The sequence below is a fragment of the Lynx canadensis genome, chromosome X (genome assembly GCF_007474595.2).
Source record: "Lynx canadensis isolate LIC74 chromosome X, mLynCan4.pri.v2, whole genome shotgun sequence".
Classification (NCBI taxonomy): Eukaryota; Metazoa; Chordata; class Mammalia; order Carnivora; family Felidae; genus Lynx; species Lynx canadensis.
In genome coordinates, this window is record NC_044321.2 from 38,973,019 (window position 1) to 38,993,446 (window position 20,428).

General features: G+C 38.7%; 1 protein-coding gene across 11 annotated transcripts in view; it reads left to right on the forward strand.

Annotated features, from left to right (window-relative positions):
* The window catches only part of KDM6A (lysine demethylase 6A), a 210,330-nt gene that overhangs the window by 92,663 nt on the left and 97,239 nt on the right, over nucleotides 1-20,428 (forward strand). For all 11 annotated transcript variants that reach the window (XR_003966785.1, XM_030306234.1, XM_030306230.1 and 8 more), the window contains exons 5-6: nucleotides 9,859-9,917; nucleotides 18,974-19,094. Coding sequence is in view for 10 of the 11 variants with exons in the window: in XM_030306234.1 (XP_030162094.1) it covers nucleotides 9,859-9,917; nucleotides 18,974-19,094 (180 nt within the window). In the remaining variant the exon portion in view is untranslated. The remainder of the gene's footprint in view (nucleotides 1-9,858; nucleotides 9,918-18,973; nucleotides 19,095-20,428) is intronic.

Consider the following 20,428-nt stretch of genomic DNA (forward strand, 5'->3'; position numbering starts at 1 on the left):
TTTGGTGGTTGATTTATGATAAACTTTAGTTTTTGTTAGAGCCTTTTGGAATTCTGGTTGGACAGTTGATCTGTAATCAGTAATTAAATCTTAATTTTTGGTTAACATTCCAAAACTCAGTAATGTTTATTATGGAATTAGAAATTTTATTTCTTGAGAAATCGTACTTGTTCTTACCTAGTTCAGTACAAAGGAGTCATTTTTGAAATGGTGAAAATTTGCCAGTCCTCTCATGGCTACTATATCATGCCATTATATCTTGACTATTAGTGATTGTAATAAGTAGCTTTCTAGTGCTAGCTAATAATAAACAAAAGCTTACTTACTCAGCAACTCTATATACTGTGTAGAAATAGCATAATAATTTAAAACACAATATAGGGAGGAAAAACTTTGCTCTGACTACTTAAGTTCGTGGTGAGGGCCTGTGAATTACTTAAAACAGATAACCAGGAGGGGGAAAAATGTTTATACATGCAGTGCATATACCTGTGGGAGAACTCAGTGATGAGTAATTCCAAGGCTGGTTAGAATTTGGAGCTATACGCCAACTGAGTAGGTGATGGGGGGGGCGGGGAAGGACACTTAAAGAAAACAACTTTTGGGAAAGATAAATGAGCCCTTAGGAGAATAGATGGGAGATAATGATAGTCTGTGACAAAGTCCATTAGAGTTGCTCTATGGGAGGGAGTTTATGACCCTTGGATTCTTTCAGGAGGCTCTGCTTTTGCACATGAGGGATTCAAGGAACTCGAATGCTTTCAGCTCAAAATTATTCTTACGCCAAAATGGCATACTTCATAGTACCATGTCCTGATCCCCTTTAGCAACAGCAGCAAAACCTAAGCTCTTTCATGAGTCAGGAAAGTTTACTTTTTTTTTCCTTTAATGTTTGTTTGTTTGTTTGTTTGTTTGTTTTTTTCAATGTTTATTTATTTTTGGGACAGAGAGAGACAGAGCATGAACGGGGGAGGGGCAGAGAGAGAGGGAGACACAGAATCGGAAACAGGCTCCAGGCTCTGAGCCATCAGCCCAGAGCCTGACGCGGGGCTCGAACTCGCGGACCGCGAGATCGTGACCTGGCTGAAGTCGGACGCTTAACCGACTGCGCCACCCAGGCGCCCCTGTTTGTTTGTTTGTTTAGAGAGCAGCAAGCGCTAGTGGGGGAGGAGCAGAGAGAGAGGGAGAGAGACAGACAGACAGACAGACAGACAATCCCAAGCAGTTAGCAGGCTGTCAGTGCAGAGCTGGATGCGGGGCTCGATCTCATGAACCGGGAGATCATGACGTGAGCCAAAATCAAGAGTCGACGCTTCACTGACTGAGCCACCCAGGTGCCCCTGAGTCAGGAAAGTTTAGAAATTGCTGTTATGGTTTATACTATGAAGTAGAAAGGTAGGAATAAAAAAGTGTGTGCTGTTACTGCTCTTATGTGTTTGAGTCTACAAATAGAAGACTGTAAGGACACGTGTTAAAATGGGAAGAAGTTCCTGATGACTTCTCTTAAGTATACTTTTTTAAACAATTCTGTTACACTTTTATTTATAATTGTGAACTTTTAAAGTAAATAAAACCTACTCTTTTTCCATCTTTTTTTTGCCCCACTTGAATTTAAAAAAAGAAAGAAAAGCTTGTGAATTATGGTAGCATGCTTGTCTAAAAGAACCATTGATTAATAGTTGCAGAAACTAGGGAACTAGTAGAATCTGTGCTCATCTTCTGACTCTTCAGGGACTTTTTCTTTCTTTTCTTTTCTTTTTTTAAATGTTGTATTTATTTTTGAGAAAGTGCAAGTGGGGGAGGGGCAGAGAGAGAGGGGCAGAGGATCTGAAGCAGGCTCTGAGCTGACAGCAGAGAGCCTGATGTGGGGCTCGAACTCATGAACTCTGAGATCATGACTTGGGCCGAAGTTGGATGCTCAATCAAATGAGCCACCCAGGTGCCCCAGGGACTTGTTCTATCGCGTTATTTATATCCATCACTAAATAGCTTTTACCTTCATTAACAAGGGCTTTGTTGGCAATACAGGGATAATATAGTTCCTGCTTCGAGGTGCCGAGACACGAATAAACATACGTTTTTGGTAAGTGGCCAAAAACATTGCTGAGGGCCACGAGGGAGGCAGAAGTATGTGTCTTTGAGTAAAGGGTGTGGGGAGTGGGGATGAGAAAGACTCCACAGAGAAGTTGCAATTTGAGGGAAGGATTAGTGGGAGTTTTCCAGCTAAGAGATGCGGAGAGGCAGAGAACTGAGCCAGCATGTGAAAGTGTACAATAGGTGTTTAGGGAACTTTCACTTGTTGGTCTAGAGCAGAGGCCCAAACACTTTCTTAAAAGGATGAAATGGTAAATGGTTTAGGCTTTGTGGGCCAAGAGACAGTGTAACCATTATAATACGTAAAGATTAGTTTGGGTTCTTAGGCTTTAAAGAAAAAATTTGACCGGCTGTAATTTGTGGACTCCTGTTTTAGAGCCTGGGGTTATTGTTGGCGTAAAGTGGGCAAAAGAAGGCAAGGTCCAGATGGATAGTAAATGGGTTTACAACAGCAATCTGGAGTCTTCGATTTGTCTCAGTATTTGTTCAATATCTAGTCAGTTTCTATAGGGCTGGAAGAGTCATAAAATTCAGTAAAACACAGTGACTTCCAACGATTAATTGGAATTGCATTGACTTTGTACATTTTGTACATTAAAAAAAGAAACTCTCCTTGTAAAGAGACTACTGTCTTTCTCAATAAAATTTTATGATTTCTCTATAAAGTTCTTGTGCATATTATAAAGTGTATTTTATATCTTACAGCTTTATTGCTATTATAAACGTCATTTTAATTTTTTAAAATCTCTGCTGATATATAGAACTGCAGTTGGCTTCTATGCGTTAAGTTAAATTTATCAAGCAATTTCACACTAACTTTTACTAACTTGACTGATTTAACTTTGTTAGCTTGGATTTTCGTGTAGATTAACCTACCTTTTAATTAATGATAATTTTGTTTCTTCATTTCCAATTCTTTTTGATCTTTTTTCCTGCTGTTGAGGTAACTCAGATGCCAGCACAGCATTGATTGAAAGAAGTGATAGGAGAATAGAAAGGAACTTCTTAACTCTAATGAAAGCCAACTTTTAAAAATTTCATTTTAAAAGTCAACATTTTTCTTTTGTATGCAAATGTTTATTCTGCATCCGCTGAGATAGTTTTGTATTTTTTCTGTTTAAACCAATCTTGTATTTCTCAGGTAAGTGCACACTGGTAATGAGTTTTTTTTTTTTTTTTAAATTTTTTTTTTTTTTCAATGTTTATTTATTTTTGGGACAGAGAGAGACAGAGCATGAATGGGGGAGGGGCAGAGAGAGAGGGAGACACAGAATCGGAAGCAGGCTCCAGGCTCTGAGCCATCAGCCCAGAGCCCGACGCGGGGCTCGAACTCACGGACCGGACCGCGAGATCGTGACCTGGCTGAAGTCGGACGCTTAACCGACTGCGCCACCCAGGCGCCCCCTTTTTTTTTTTTTTTTTTTTTAATTTTTTTTTTTTTTTCAATGTTTATTTATTTTTGGGACAGAGAGAGACAGAGCATGAGGTAATGAGTTTTTATCATTGTTAGGTATCTCTGGATCAGGGTCACTAACATGCAGTATCTTGACATTTTGGTTCATGATTGAAATTGGTCTCTATTTTTCCTTTCTTGAGTTGTCTTGATCTGATGCCTTGGAGCCGGTCGGACATTCTGAGGAGCTGGTCAGGGGAAGAGGAAGCAGAGAGCAACAACCCTTTCCTTTAAGGGAATCATGAAATCATACACATCCCCTTCATACATCTCTGCCTGGCGAGAATGTAGCAATATGAGCATCCCGAGCTGCAAGGGAGGCTGAGAAGTGACTTTACTTTGTCTGATAGTAATCGTAATAGGATAGAACACAGTGAAGAGAAGGTACACGTGTTGTTGCAAAGTAGACTACACTTGTAATACAGATTAGCTCATGGTATTGGTTAGTTAGGGAATTAGAATTGTGGCTGTATGACCTGAAAGTCTTCTTGTTTCACTTCAATTTTTTTTCTAGATAATGGGAATATAATGATAACCTTCTTAGGAAAGAAGAAAAGGCTCTTAGCTTGGCTGTCGCTCTAGCAGCAGGAGTGCTGAGTCCAGATTTTAAGAAAATGAACCACGAGGACCTGCATCCTCGTCGTCAGAAAGGCACATTGCCGGGGCGCCTGGGTGGCGCAGTCGGTTAAGCGTCCGACTTCAGCCAGGTCACCATCTCGCGGTCCACGAGTTCGAGCCCCGCGTCGGGCTCTGGGCTGATGGCTCAGAGCCTGGAGCCTGTTTCCGATTCTGTGTCTCCCTCTCTCTCTGCCCCTCCCCCGTTCATGCTCTGTCTCTCTCTGTCCCAAAAATAAATAAACGTTGAAAAAAAAAAAAAAAAAAAAAGAAAGGCACATTGCCGGTCTGCTCTAGTGAAAGGGGTGCCAGCATCCCAACTCCATTGTTTGGTTAATTTTTAATATCAACTGTGGCAACCTATGACCATGCTGAGCCTCCTGCTTGAATGGTTCAGCCCATCTCCGGATACCAACCCGTGACTGTTTTTGAAAATCCTCTGGTTATAATGTTACATAGGTTTTGAGGAGTCTCGTCCATAACTCTAGTTTATTTCTGAGTCCTCTTAGTTTTAATGTGCAGGGTTGTTGTTGTTGTTGTTGTTGTTGTTGTTTTTACAGCACCGAGACTTCCCAAGAATTTTATCTATCATGTTTTATCCATGGAGCAATTATCAGGTGCCAGAAAAGTTTTTGGTGGTGTTAGATACACCGTCTCCTTTAGTTTTCCTAAAAATTTCAGGTGCCAGGTAGTATTTTATATGGTTGGTTGATCTTCATTCCTCAGAGCAACCCTCTGAAACTGATCAATTAACTTGTTTCCTGAGTCTTAATAGATAATAAATGACAAGACTGGAATTCCAACCCAAGTCTGATGGCCTCTGCCGAGTTCTTGATCACTCTCCCGAGTGATGAACTCTCCCGAGTTCTTGATCACTATGCAATATTACACACGTTTTGGAAGCAGAACTTCTACTCTGATGCTGTAATTTTGGGCATTATGGCTGTAATGAGCTTTAGCAACATCTTTTACTATATTATAAGTAGGAAGACTCTTTGTAAGTGTCCAAATTAAGGAAGTAATTTGGTATAAATTGAATTTAGCAACATATTAAATTCTTTGATGAAAAAAATGTGCAACAGGTTATTTAAGGCTGTAAGAGATTGACTTATTCAGCAGCAAACCTTTCCTAGATAACTTACACATGCAGTTACTTTCCCATAGGGATCAAAAAAAAGGATTGGGTCCCTCTCTACCATTTAGACTCCTGTTCTAGTGGAGGGGATAAGTAGCATATCTGTAATAGACAAAAAGATTCATTTAGAAACATGTCTCAGAAAACCTAACTCTGTTTGGGCTTTGAAATGTGTCAGATAATACTTCTAGAAAGAAGAGGTGAGTGAAGTGTTAAAGGATGGATAGGAATTTGCCAGATTGAGAAGTGAGTTGAAGGAAAGACGGCACTTGGGTTTTCAGCAGCAGAAGCAAACATGTTTAAAATCACAGAAACGTGCAAGAGCGTATTTTATTCATAGATGTGCGTGTTATTTGTCCTGATGGAAGTGGAGGCTATGAGATTGGGAAAATTGAGCAAGGCTAAAAAAAAATGAGGCCCCTTTGAGCCACCCTAGGTTGTAGTGACTCTTCAGAGGAATTTCAGGTAGAACAGTGTCATGTTTGAGTTTTTGAAAGCTCACTGGCAGTGGTAATGGAAGGTAATTGAAAGGGGTTACACGGAAGGGGAGGTTAGAATTTGGGAGAGGAGTTAAGAAACTATTGCAAGAGGCCAGGTAGACAAAGTTGGGGTCCTAGATTACTTGGAGAAAGGCAGTAAGAATGGAGGGGGGATTGATTCAGAGGCTTTTAGGTTGTAAAATGAGTTTTATAAGTAGAGTAAATGGGGTTTATTGGTGGGAAGGAGGTAAAAGAAGAAAAATAGGACTACTTTTGTTTTGCTTAACTGGTGAGATTGTTACCACTGTCTGAAATTTTCCGTAGGGGGGGCGCCTGGGTGGCTCAGTCAGTTAAGGGTGCGACTTCAGCCCAGGTCATGATCTCACGGTTCGTGGGTTTGAACCCTGCATAGGGCTGTGTGCTGACAGCTCAGAGCCTGGAGCCTCCTTCGGATTCTGTGTCTCCCTCTCTCTCTGCCCCTCCCCAGCTCATGCTCTGTCTCTCTGTCTTTCTCAAAAATAAATAAAAACGTTAAAAAAAAATTGAAAATTTTCCGTACCACTAGAACATCAGACTCTCCTGTTCAGTCCAAGATTTGTTGAGTTTCAGGTATTTGTAGCATATCCAACAGGTGGAGGTAACCAGAAGGCATTTGGAAATTCACTCCTGGGGCTTTGGAATGCCTTCTGCCTCCCTATCCCCTCTTTTAGTCCCTGGGTAGGATGAATAGCAGATTTTTTTTGTTCCCACTGTGCACCACTACCTATGTGGGATTAGTATCAGAGAAGAATAAGGTTAAGAAATTCGGTATTTTTATAATAGTTTGGCGTGATATTCCTGTATAAAAATGATTATCTTCAAAGGTGACTCTTGGAGTATGGGATGCTTCGTGGTGCTACAATCAAATTGTTATTCTATCCAAAGATTACACATTTTTTAAAAAAGTTTATTTATTTTGAGAGAGAGGGAGAGAGAATCCCAAGCAGGATCCACGCTGTCAGCGTAGAGCCCGATGTGGGCCTCGATCCCACGAACCATGAGGTCATGACCTGAGCCGATACCAAGAGTCAGACACTTAACGAACTGAGCCATCTAGGTGCCCCAGGAATTCATTTATGTAAGAGCATATGTAAGACCCCCAGGTCACTGTTTCTAAAGCTGTGTGGTTTAGAACCCCTGGCTGAGATGGCTTGTTTTTCCTTCTCCTTTCCCAGCCGTCCTTGAGATGCAGTACCCAACTACTACCTCTTTCCTAGTCCTTATTATACTTCACTAACTCTTAAATGGTTGTAGCTTGGAATATATTGTTGTGCACTTAATTTCATAATCTGTTGTCATTAAGTTGTAAATTCATTGAGGATAGGGATTTTTATCTGTTCTCTACCATCTTTCCAGTGCTGATAACTCTGTTGTGATTCATAACAGATGCTCAATTAATGTTTGAATTATATTGTTTACTGTTATGGAAAAATGAGACTTAACTGTTTGCCAAGATATGTAAGCTCCTGGTTAATAGGAACCATGCCTCATACTATATGTCATCTAGGGATCTGAATTTAATAACTGAGCTTAAATACTGGGTGATTCAGTTTACTAAACCTTGGGGCATCCGCTGTGTACAAGGCACTGTGCTAGGTAGTAACGGGATACCCAGATGATTAACACTCCTGCCTCTGTGGCACTTTTGTCTGGTGAGATGGCATTTAGTCAGTACACAAATAACAACACAGTAGTTAAAAGAGTGAACTCCGGAGGCAGGCCTAGATTCAGTTCCTGTGTCCCCCCTAGTAGCTGGCTCTTTGAGCAAGTTTCTGATCCTTGTTTGTTGATTCTATCAATGAAGCCCTCCACCACCTCGTGGGGTTAGAGCCTTTAAAAAGAAATGTTGTTGGCGTTTTGTGTTAAATTAAGTTCTTACTATTACATAGTCATACCGTAGGATAGAGACTTTGTGCTCTGAGGCCAGTTTTAGAGGTTGGAAATTCAGAGGTTGGAAAGATTACTTCTGGATTGAGGCGGGAGAAGCGGCAGAGCTTCCTGGTGAAGATGCCATTTAAGGTGGATCTTGAATAAGGATAGAATGTATAAGGTGGCAGGGATAGGGATAGGATTTCCTAGAGTGGGAAGGATAAGCTATGAACAAAGTAAGGACGTTGGGAGAATGCAGGGTGTTTCTCAAAAGCAGAAGTTCCCTTCAGTAAAGTCCTATTTCCACCACTCCCCACACCACCTTCTCTGGGTAATTACCAAAATTGGTGAAAGACGTCAATCTGTTTTTCAGCCCTGCTCCCTTCTCTGCCTTTTCCCTCACCTAAGAAGACAGTTGTCTTTCAAGTCCAGACTTTCTGGGCGGAACACTTCATGACTGAATTAACTGCTCCTGCATTCTTGTTATCACTGTTCTCCCCGCTCCCCACCACCTGCACGCACTTAGGTTGTATACTTCTTGAGAGCAGGGAAAGCTCTGTTTTAATCAGTTTGGCTTCTTCAGCCCCTGAGTATTGTCCCTGACACCTAGTAATCACTCAGCTTATTTCAGGGGGTGGGGGATGGGGTGATAAATGAATGATCCTGATAAAAACCAGTTCCAAACAAATTTGAAAAATTTTTTAAAATACAAACTTTTGAAATAGAGGTTTTCTGAGACCTTTGCGAATGCCCACATCTGTGAATACTCCTGTAGCATGTAATTTTCTGGATTGGAAAGCTGGGGGTAATGAAGATTGAATGAAATCAAGTCTTCAATTTATTACATTTTAAGATTGTACTTAAGAAACATTTTTCAGTGTTTCCAGAAAGGTACTTGAAATTCAGAGGAAATGCACAATATAATCCTAGAACGAAGCTTAGTATTAAAAAAAAATAACTGCCTGCCAAAAAGTCATCTGGCTGCTTACAGTTTTCTTCATACTTTAAACGTCACTGATTCTTGTTCTCTGACCAGTGACTGATAGTAGTTGTGGGATAAGTAAGTACTCTAGTCCCTCACACTTGGGCAAGATGACTCTGAGAAAGGGCAAGATGATTTAGGAATGTTCCATACTGTCTACTTGAGATCCCTAGTAGGATTCAGTCCCAGCTGTGTAACCAGCCATACTGCACCCTTTATTGGCTTCTTTCCTTTCCCTGCCTCACTTCTCCACTCCCTTACTGGTATTTGCTAGGGTAACTTCCCAGGTAGACTACTTATCCTAAAACCTCTGTCTCAGGGTATGCTTCTGGAGAGATGCAGCCCAAGACTGTGTGGCGAGAAGCATTTATTTTAAGAGTCTAAAATTTTCACGTTTGAGAATATAGGTTTGGAGAAATTTGTTCTCAAGGGTCAGCATTGAAAGCTTTCCTTTTTTTTTTGTTTTTGTTTTTTTTTTTAACAGGTAAGGTTTACTAAAACTGATTTACTTACTGATTGGTTAAAAAGAAAAAAAAGAAAAACCATGTAATAAATACTCAAACATTTGTTCTTTTTGAGAAAAGGAGTAGCTAGGTAGTTCCTATTTTGGAGGCCAGAGATCAGAATGAGTCTGGTTAAGCATCGTTCCGTTTTGTACCGCAAAAGGAATCACTATATGTTCAGAGCCCCAAATGTGTCATTTTAGCATGTGATTTTTTTTTTAACACTAAAATTTTGTTCTGGGTTTATGCATTTCCTATGAATTCTAACTACAACCTTCCTGGCAGCACTGAACATAAAATTAAATCTAGTTAAAGAAACAAAGAACCAGAGAAAGAATACAGATAAAAGCAAGAGAGAATAGGATTAGCATGGTCCAAGCATTTTCTTATTCCTGAATAATAGGTTTTTATTTTAGATGTGCCCATGGAATTCTGCTTCACAATTTTTTAATTTTAGGGCAGGTTTGATTAAAAACAAACCAGAGAATCTCTCCAAGTCGATTGGATTGTGTGCCATCTGCTGACTCATCACTGTTGTTTTGATGTTGTAGAAATATATCGTAAATATGTTGTAATGCAAGATCGTTTTATGACTTAAAACATCTTGGATGCTGTATTTTATATTAACATCATATGCATTAGACATATCAATGCTTTTCTTAAAAGTCTCTTTTTCCCTTTATTTACAGAATGCTGCCTTTTTATATGGTCTTGGTTTGGTCTACTTCCATTACAATGCATTTCAGTGGTAAGTTGACGTAAAACTAGTAACTCCAATTACTTCCAGTAAATGGCTTGTTTTGTTTAATATTGTGTGTGTATGTATAATAAATACAAAGTATTTTAGTGTCACTAAGCCTATAGTTTTCAGTAATCTCTTGAAATGATTAGATTGTTCTTTCAGAAATACTGACCCACTTTAGATTGTTAGAGTTGTATGTGTTCCTAAAAGAGTAGGGTATGAGATTCTGATTAAAGAAGGTTTAGACCGGAAAGCTTTTGGAATTTCTCGGTCACTCATGGATCGGTGGTCCCCAGGTAATTTGAACTGGAGAATGACTATGCTCTCAGATCTCGAGGTCTGTGGGTAAATGATCTTTGATGACCAGGATCCTTACCTTTTCAGACTTCTATACAGGATTAGCTGTGTGTGTCCCTCTGCTCTCTCAAACACTCACGCACGTGCTAGTACTTTCCAGTTTGCAGTAACTAGGCACCAGGTTACAGGCTCTCGATTCTCTCATTTATACGATAGGAATAATGTTACTACTTTCAGAGTCAGAGATTAAATGTGGTAGTAGTACATAAGATTTTATAAACTGTAAAGTGTATGGCCCTGTTGTTATGGCCTTTGCCCCATTGTTATTTTTCTTGTTTACCAGACAAAATAATAGTGTTCTCCAATGGAAATAACATAGACTTTGAGTTGGAAGACTGGTATTCTGGTCTCAGCGTTTCCTCGTGTGTGTGTGTGTGTGTGTGTGTGTGTGTGTGTGTGTGAGAGAGAGAGAGAGAGAGAGAGAGAGATTTTTAAGTGCATCGTAGTCACTTACCTTTTGTATTTTATAGAGTTTTGATCAGATTAGATATGTACATTTTGTAAACCATAAAGCCCTATCTAGACATTTTTTATTTGAAGCATATTCAACTTTGTCAGAGTCCCTTTTGTTCTCCATAATTTTAACCTGAGTGAATGCTGTGAGAGTCCAAAGGAAGGTTTTGGCCAAAGTTTATAACCCTGTCATCTACCTGTTGGGCACCCTGGGTATTTATTACAGAGCTTTTACATATGGATTGGCAGTGATTCAATATGGTTTCCCTAAAGATGAAACTGTAGACTTGGATGACTTTTTCTATATGCTTTTTCTTCCCTCTTTGCTTTTGGTTCTGTTGGGTTTTGATCATCTGTGGAAACACTGCATTGTTAGAGAACACCTGTGTGTGTATAGAGTATTATAATCATTTAGATCACTCAGTTCGTTTGTACAGTCTACAAAACTTTAATTGATCTTCATGAAGAAGCTCTGTAATTTTTTTTTTTCTCTTAAGTTATCCATTACTATAGGTCAATCCTAAACTTAAGCCTCTTCGCCTCATGTCCAGTGCATCATATTTAAAACCAAGGATAGATGAGGACTGTTTTAAGATACTCTTAGTTTCTTGAAGATTCTATTCATAAAATACACAGTTCTGAACTTTTAGAACTAGAAGTGGTCTTAGAGATAACTTCATTCCTTTAATTTTGTAGATGATGAAACCAAGGGGTGTGTGTGTGTGTGTGCGCGCGTGTGTGTGTGTGTGTGTAAAACTCAGTTTTATGTAACTGTTTAATTAGTGGCAGAAGCAAGGTTATGCCCAGATTCCCCAATCTGTTGTTGTTGTTGTTGTTGTTTTCTGTTATACTCTGTCCCCAAGTTTGAAGATTACAGGTAGTTATTCTTTTTAATCCGTTTTTGCAGTTGTTCTCCTGGGCACATTGGTACATTCTTTATGGCCAGCCACAAATAATTTAGCTTAAACCTGAGGCAAGGAACTCTACAGTTTAGGAATGGACATGTATATGACACAGCAGCCATTTTTTGCCTGCCTGTGATAACTTGTAAGCTCCCTGTAGATTGAAGATACAGACGTAAAATCGGCAATGAAGTGAAACCATCATCCGTTCAAAATTGGATTGAATAAGGATGTGACCACGTCAGCTTAGGAGACTTATAGCTGTGGAACATTAATATTACATGCTTCCTTATCTCCATATGATTTCTGTATCCTTCAGTTGACCTAAGAAATGAAACTGAATGATAGAAGGACAATGCAATGTCTGAATTAACAAGTGCCCTCTGCTTTCTCAGCCCTGTCCTGGTCACCACCATTTTCTTATCATGTTTTCAGTTTCAACTTTAGCTGCTTCCTAAAATGATGTATTTCACACTCTGTCTGAATCCATCCTAGCTGTGTGTTTTCTCTTTTGCTGGTCAGATGTTGTTCACAGACTCTGTGCCCCAACTTTTGTTTTTAGCTTATCTTGCTATTTCTTGAACAGCTGCAGAATTAGCATGGAGTAGCTTGGTGCGTTTCAGAGTACAGCCTTAAGCGATAGGAACTTCTTTAGGTTAAACCTGTGTGTTTTATTTGGTTCTATTTGTAAGTAGCTGTTAGTAGCTGGGATCAGGCATTTTTTTTCTTGTTTCTGCAATTATTTACATGAAATTCTGGGATTTCCTAAAAAAATGTTTCTAGAGAAGAGTGTGTTATACCCCTTTTTGTATTGTGAGCTCTAAGGGTCTTCCTGGGATATCTCAGAATGTTGTATCTTTACTACATTTGTAATTTAAATAAAATTTGACATTTGGTAATGGTTTCTGTCAGTGATTGATTATTAGATTAAGTATTTGGTGATAATGTGTGCGACTAACACGTGTGTTGGGGTTGGTGATGGTGACTTAATATTATTGAGAACAGTTTTTATTAAGTATAGCTTGATCTGTTAATTTGTTTGCCTTGTTTCTTGCCATATTCTGCCCATTTCTTCTTTTGGAGTTGATTTGATTGGTTAGCTTCTAGATCATTTGTTCTTTGGTCAGTTTTTCCACCTTTCAGTTGCATTCTCTTCTTAGAGGAAGCCATGTCAGAAAGTAGTAGAGCAACTGTAAAATCCTCACTGAACTTAGCATCATTAGTCAGTTTTACTGTTGATCCTACTCTGTACTGTGGGACCAAACTTAAAAGAGATGTCCAGAGGGGAAAGATACAGAAGCACAATGTAAAATACATACATCAGAGACCTAGAACCAGTCTTTATAAAGCTGATCCTTTATAGGTGCATGAACGCGTGCCCATGCCTTCACTTGTTCTTGCTCATGAGGATGCTACATTGCTAGGGGTACCTTGAACTGTGTTTCTTCTTGCCTTATAGTGAGAAACCTATATCCTTGAGTGAGAGGAATTAAAATACATACAGTAATAAATTATTACAATTTGTAGCCGTACTTGTAAGTATATCCCCCTGAAAATTCTTATCAGTCCTCTCTTTCTAGCAACCTTTTGTATTCCCATTGATCAGTATCAGAAGGTTCTTATGGTGGCAGATCTAAAAGATACATAATTCTCTGCTAGAGGCATAGGATTTTGGAAACGAAGCTCCCCAATCTAACTAATGGGCCTGGTAAGGAAATGTGATCATTGTTGACTTTAAAAAGGGTTAGGGGAATGAGGCAGAGGGGAGTTTACAAAAACAGAAATATTAACACGTTACAAGTAATGGTTTTTTTAAGCGGTAATTCCTCAAGCACTTTACCAATCACAATTGTTCTTAAAAGTGTAGGACTCTGTGCTCCATTGTGGTGACCACTTCAGGTGCAAATAAACCTAATGTTGTTTTGATACTACCATTGATCCTGAGGCTTGTCTAGCATGGAGTCGGGCAAAAGCTTAATATTTAAGATATATTTTTTAGCTATCATAATGCAAAGTAATGCTCTTAGATCTAAAGCTTAATTTAAGTGTATAGTTCCATTAAAATGAAACAGTTCATGTTAACATGTGTTGTTTATCATATACATTTCTGTTTTGACAAAACTAGCATTTAACTAAGGCAGTTCTGGTAAAGTTATGCTTACCAGTGACACGTAGATTGCTAGAGAGAATTTGGAAGGGCTTGGGCTAATTAAGCTCCAGAGAAATTAAGGATAGAAACATAAATCTTTGCAATAGGGGAAGGGAAAAACTCTACCACTGTCTGGGGTAACGAAATGAAGACTGGCTAGAAAGAGCAGAAAAAGCCATGAAGTGTTAAAACATTAGCAAATGGCTATGTGAAGAACTCTTGTATGATATTTCCTTTTTTTTTTTTTAAGTTTATTTTGAGACAAAGATGGGGTGTGTGTGTGTGTGTGTGTGTGTGTGTGTGTGTGTGTGTGAGAGAGAGAGAGAGAGAGAGAGAGAGAGAGAGAGAAAGAAAGAGAGAGGGAGGGAGGGTGGGTAGGAGGGAGAGGTCAGGGGCAGAAAGAGAGAATCCCAAGGTGAGATCATGACCTGAGCTGAAATCAAGAGTCTTCAAGAGTCCAGTGCTTAACTGACTGAGCCACCCAGGTGCCCCTCTTGTGTGATATTTCTGACTTAGCCTCACATTTAAAGTCCTCTCTGGTTCAACCGCAAATGATCCTTCTAGCCTACTGTTCCCCTAAATATATTCTTTGTGTCCGTCACACTGTATGGACATTTCCCTGAAAATGTATTAAGCATTTTTCTTTACCTATGTAACTTTGTGCCATGTACTGTGGTTGGTCTGCTTTCTCCTACCATCTCCACCTTTAAATATGCTGCCTTGTTTGTCTCTTTGATTACTTCATCAAATCTATTTGTCTCATTTAAAAGGAGCCCCTAAATTTCCTAATATGGATGTGTGGAAGTAGATAACTGTTGTGTGTATACATGTTATTACTGATTTAGAGCTAGAATATTCTCCCCTTTATTAGTATGAAATTTTGTGGGATTAGACCACTTATCCCTTCAGATATCCCTGAGGGAAATCTCTGGACTCAGCTTTATTAGCCTTAGAAAAGTTAAATGTTTTATTATGTCTCTTTCTAAATGTACTGAAACTGTGCTAGGAACATTTAGTTAATATCATTATTTTTACTATAGTTTGGTAAAATCCTTAGGAAGTCTTTTCTTTTTAATGACTTTCTAGAAACAACAAAAAAGTGCATATTGCTGTGCATAATTATGGGCATTTTTTCCTCAAAAATGTAAAAAATGTAGTGTTTTACATTGCCAAAATTATTTCTAGAGAATATGTTTTAATATTTGAAAACCGTAAACCTTTCCAGGCATTGTATCAAGAAATTATTTTGTAGTTTTGGGTAGCCATTTCTCATGTTCTAAAATTCTCTGCCAATCAGAATACTGAGGTCAACAGAATATTTATGTCTTGGTATTTTTAGTCTAGCTTGTGGTGCAGAGGTCATGTTCTGGCTACCCGTAGTTTGGTGAGATAAGAATGTGGTAAAATGACCAAAATTAGAATGTAGTCTAAGTGGTACCTATTTTCTCCACACACTCCCCTGCTACACACACACGCGCGCGCGCGCGCGCGCGCGCGCGCACACACACACACACACACACACACACACACACACACACTACCTTTTTCCTTTTTTCCGCCTAAGGTGGGGGAAAACTGAGGAAGCATATAGGAAAGAAAAATAGGTAAAAGTTTAGAAAAGGAAATGAAAATGAACCTAGATATTTTTGATTGGATGAGGGAAGCTCAATAAATAGACTGGAGCATTGCCGTCCCTGCCCCCACCAGAAACCCAGTCAGCCAACTATAAAAGTGATGACATTAGTAAACATGTATTAAAATTAATCGTTTTCTGTGTTATTTAGAGAATTAAAAATAAAAGAAGCACCTGGGTGGCTCAGTTGGTTGAGCGTCCAACTTCAGCTCAGATCATGATGCTGCGGTTTGTGAGTTCGAGCCCCGCATCAGGCTCGCTGCTGTCAGCCTGTCAGCAGAGAGCCCGCTTCAGATCCTCTGTCCCCCTCTTGCTGCCCCTACCCCGCTTGTACTCTCCCCAAAATAAATAAATATTAAAAAAAAATAAAAGAGGAACGTAAACCTCAAGGAACTTGAGATAGCACACCACTAGGTAGAGAATAAAATGATTTGATTATAGAGTGGACCTAACTGCTGGTTAACCCTAAGCAACAAAACCGCTGGTGTTGAGTTTGGGTGGTCGGTCTTTTAGGTAATAGTGGATTTAGGGTGAGGCAGAAGAATGAAAATATTTCAGATTAGGAGACCATTCTGAGGAGAAGCAGCAAAGTCAAGAGGGCTGGTATTTGCAAAAAGAAATTCCTGAAATAAGCCAGGTCACAGCTGAGGAAGAACAATATTGGGTCATAACTGGGAATAGAGTTGAATAGGTAGTAGTACGTGTTGCTCATAGACCTTAAATGCTACATGGAGATTTGACCTAGAGTATCATGGTTAGTAGTCCGTTACAGGAGCCACATGTTTGAGGAAACATAGGAAAGCCAGAGCAGAGCAAGAGTAGTCCTTAAAGAGTCTATCTATTGCAGTCATCTAGTAATGAGATATTGAACATTCAGTCTGCAAGATACTGAATTTGAGGAAAACTTTGAAACAACAATGGGAAGAACTTGATGATTTGATATGTGTTGGCCATACCATCTCATGGGCACTTAAAAAAAATTTTATTTTAATCTTTATTTATTTTTGAGAGAGAGAGAGTGCGAGTGAGCAGGGGAGGAACAGAGAGAGGGGGACACAGAATCCGAAGCAGGATCCAGGCTCTGAGCTGTCAGCACAGAGCCCAACACGGGGCTCGAATTCACAAACTGTGAGATCATGACCTGAGCAGAAAAGTTGGACGCTTAACTGACTGAGCCACCCACGTGCCCCTCATGGGCACTTTTAACAGTCCTTAAAGAATAAACATAGGGTAGCCCAGGCTAGTATGTTGGAACATGCGTTTTTGCTTATAGGTTAATTTTTTTTTTTTTAATTTCCACTGTGTTAACATACATAGAAAACTTGTTAAAAATAAACCTATGTTTTTTTGTACTTGTGTGACATTGTGAACCAATCAGATAAGGTGTTCGCACGAAAGGCACCTGTGGAGTAAAACACGTCTACAAATTTAGGGGTTCAGAAGAAAGGCTGGAGATGGAAACTAAGACAGAGTAGGAAATAATTTCTCCCGAGGGCTTGTTTCTGATGCTCTGTGCTCTCCTTACTGCATTTTCTCACACACCCTTCCTTAGACCATTTTTCTTTCCTAACTTCTTTTTTCTCCTTTGTTTCTTCTTTTCTTTGCTGTCTTCCACTTCCATTCTTCGTTCATGTCTTTGACTCAGGCCTGCCTGGGTTTTATTATTGGCACGTGTGGACATTGCTTCGTTCTGACCTATTCCACAAGAGTTTTCTGACCCATGTCGTAAGTTAAGGTTAATTAGCATTTTATGAAGCATCACCCTCAATTTTGGTTATTACAGAATATATCATACTTCAGAATGTATAAACGTAAGTATACATCTTAACATGTTATTTGTACAATGAACGTTCATAACCATCATTTGGGTCAAGAAATAAAAAATTGCTGTTAGCCCAGAAGCTTCTCCATACCCCTGCATTACCCTTTCCCACTTGTATCGTGTTTTAATTGGCCTCCTTTATAGCTGCAATTGTTTTTTTCCTAACCTTTCGTATGCTGCCTCCCCTCCCCCAACAATTGCCTATTTTATTATAAGGTGGTAGCATTAGTCATGACCAGGAGAATCATAGAGGCTGAACCGTACCTCCTCCTATTAGAAAGGTTTGAGTCAAGTACAAAGAAAACCTCTTAACACGCAGAGAAGTATCTTGAAGTCTGAGAAATAGCTGCCTTTGAATGAGAATGGTAATTTACACCAATTCTTTTCTGTCAGGTCTTTAACTCCAGTCTTCTACCTGTACACATCAGATGACACATACACACCCACTCATTTAAAAAGCCATTTAACACATAGATGCCAACCTCCTCTTCAGGAAGAAAGTATTTTGTCAGGTTTAAAAGTATCTGATGCTCCACCTGTTGCCCCCACCCCTCAACGATGAACATTACCTTTTAGAACCCTTAATTTTATAATAAACATGGACATAACCAAACACAGTTGTTTTTTTTTGGGAAATAGATAATGCATGAATCACAATAAAATTCCTTTAAAGACATAGGAAGTATTGTGCTCTGTTTTGAGTTATGGTATTTTAATATAAAAGATGGACTTTTCCTTTGGAATCATCTATGATTCTAAATAGCTACCTTTCTAGGGTAAGTAGAGGCAGAGAATAGTTGATAAGCTTTATAAAGAATATATTAGCTGGTACTTGGGATAAGTCTTAAATAATGTAGAGAGATTTAAAATGATGACCAACATATGTTACCGCTCTATTACAATTTTCAAAATTCAAAGTAGACATTTTTCCTTATTATGATTTTAATTTATTTTTTAGTAGGTAGTACATTTACATGATCACTGAACACATTTTTATATGCCTTAATGTGAAGAGTGTTCCTTATGCTTGTATTTTATTTGCTCCACTGGTAATCAAGGCCTTTTATAAAAGATAAATTGTGAATCTGGGGCAAAAATAGACTGATAGACAAATGGAAAGTGATATATGATAGAAAACCCAGAAACAGCCCCACATGAATGTGGACATTTATTTGATTTAGGACAAAGTGGCCCTGCAGAGCTGTGGTAAGGATGGTCTTTTCTACAAATGATGCCAGGGCTATTGGATCTGTATGGAAAAAATGAAATCTGACCTCACACTGTATGAAAAATAAGGTACATATGGATTGTAAATCTAAATGTAGAAGACAGAGTTTTCAATGAAGACTTATGCTTACAGAGTAGACTAGAGACAGGATTAACTTTTCCTTTCTGAAAAATAAAACTACCCTATCTGCCCCACCTCTCTTTCCCCTAGGAAATTCCAGAAACAATGAAATCGGTTATTTAAACTGAGAATTTTATTAAGCCATAAGATATTATGTGGATAATTGAGAATACATTCATCTGATCTTCCTGTTCCCTTTTATATTAGATGATTTACATTCAATTGTATAAAAAACCCAGGTGCCAGTTTCTACTCTTTTTTTTTTTAAACAACACATTCACGTAAAACACATTTTCTTTAAAACCATATTGCATAAAGCAGAAGTTTTACTGTGCTACCAAGCAAAAACTCATGCAAGTTTCAAAAAGTTAAGATATCTTATGTCTGTATTCTTTCAGGGCAATTAAAGCATTTCAGGAGGTGCTTTATGTTGATCCCAGCTTTTGTCGAGCCAAGGAAATTCATTTACGACTTGGGCTTATGTTCAAAGTGAATACAGACTATGAGTCTAGTTTAAAGGTAGGTTATTGGATTTTTTCCAAGATAAAATGTTTCATTTTATGCATTTGGGGGGGGTTGGGGAGTGGGTTGTTGTTAAATATTAGAGGATTGAGAAATGTTGGAATGTATATTGGCATTGATACTTCAAAGGAAAATTTGAAAATTTAGGTGAAGGAATTGTTTTACTAGCTATGAACTGGAAGATACTCAAGGCTGGGTTTCAGGGTACAAAGTAGTTAGGATCCTAAGACATAGGTAACTGATTATACCATTAGACTTTTTTTTTTTTTTTTTTTTTTAAGTTTTAATTGAAGTCCGTCATCAGGAAAGGGTGAAGGTTTCAATCTCAATTTGGACATCTAAATCAGTCCCGTGTAAGTGATTGGTCACCATAGAGGTCAGAAGGAGCTACTAAATGTTGGTGTGTCTGTGACCCCATTCTGACTATTTATTTGCATGGGTCTCACTAGAAATCTGTTGACCTCTACCAACAGGACACATCTCATAATCAAAATTATTAAAAAAAAACTATTCTCTGCAAGTCATTTGAATTGCTGATTTGTGAAAATAAACATCTTTAGGAAAAGATAATACGTTGTTGGTTAAATATTTTACGTACTATCGAAATTTGATATTTCTCAAATTTGTTACTGAGTTTCTTGTGCTGTCTATGCTATCACTTTAGGTCTTACCGGGCTTTTCATAAAAGTAGTGCTTTCCTGTGCAATGAAAGCCTTGCTCTTTGAAGGATTAGAAGTTCTAGGAATAAAGTTTAAGTTCTTGTGAATTTATGACTATAATGGCTGCCGTGTTCTAAATATCTCCATTGCAGATTATTTTGGTCCTCAGGGGAGGTGAGAGGGAGATAAAGAATGATAAAGAGGCTTTACAGTGGGTTGTAATTTGAATTCACTAATAAGGTACTACTTGAAGGTATTTTAAAAACTGTGTTTCCTTGTTCCAGAGTTGTAAAGTAGACAGTTAGGCAAATACTGTTTCTGTCTTTCATGAGTTTTATGAAGAACAATGCTGATGATACGAAAGAATGATACACAATCAGAAACACTTAAGTTGATTGTGAAGTATTTTGATTATTACACAATTGTCAAAGGTAAGTGCAGTGAGATGAATTGATGTCAGGATAAAATTAGGTAGTGTGGAGAATAAAGGATGCCTGCAAATTACCCGTTTTCCTCAAACGTGGAGCAGCACTTCTCAAAGAGTTGACCCTTGAACAACGTGGCGGTTATGGGCGCCAACCCTCGTCGCCCCACCCCAGTTGAAAACCTGCATTTAACAATTCCTCAACAGTGTAACTACTGATGGCCTACTGTTGATTGGAAGCTTCACCG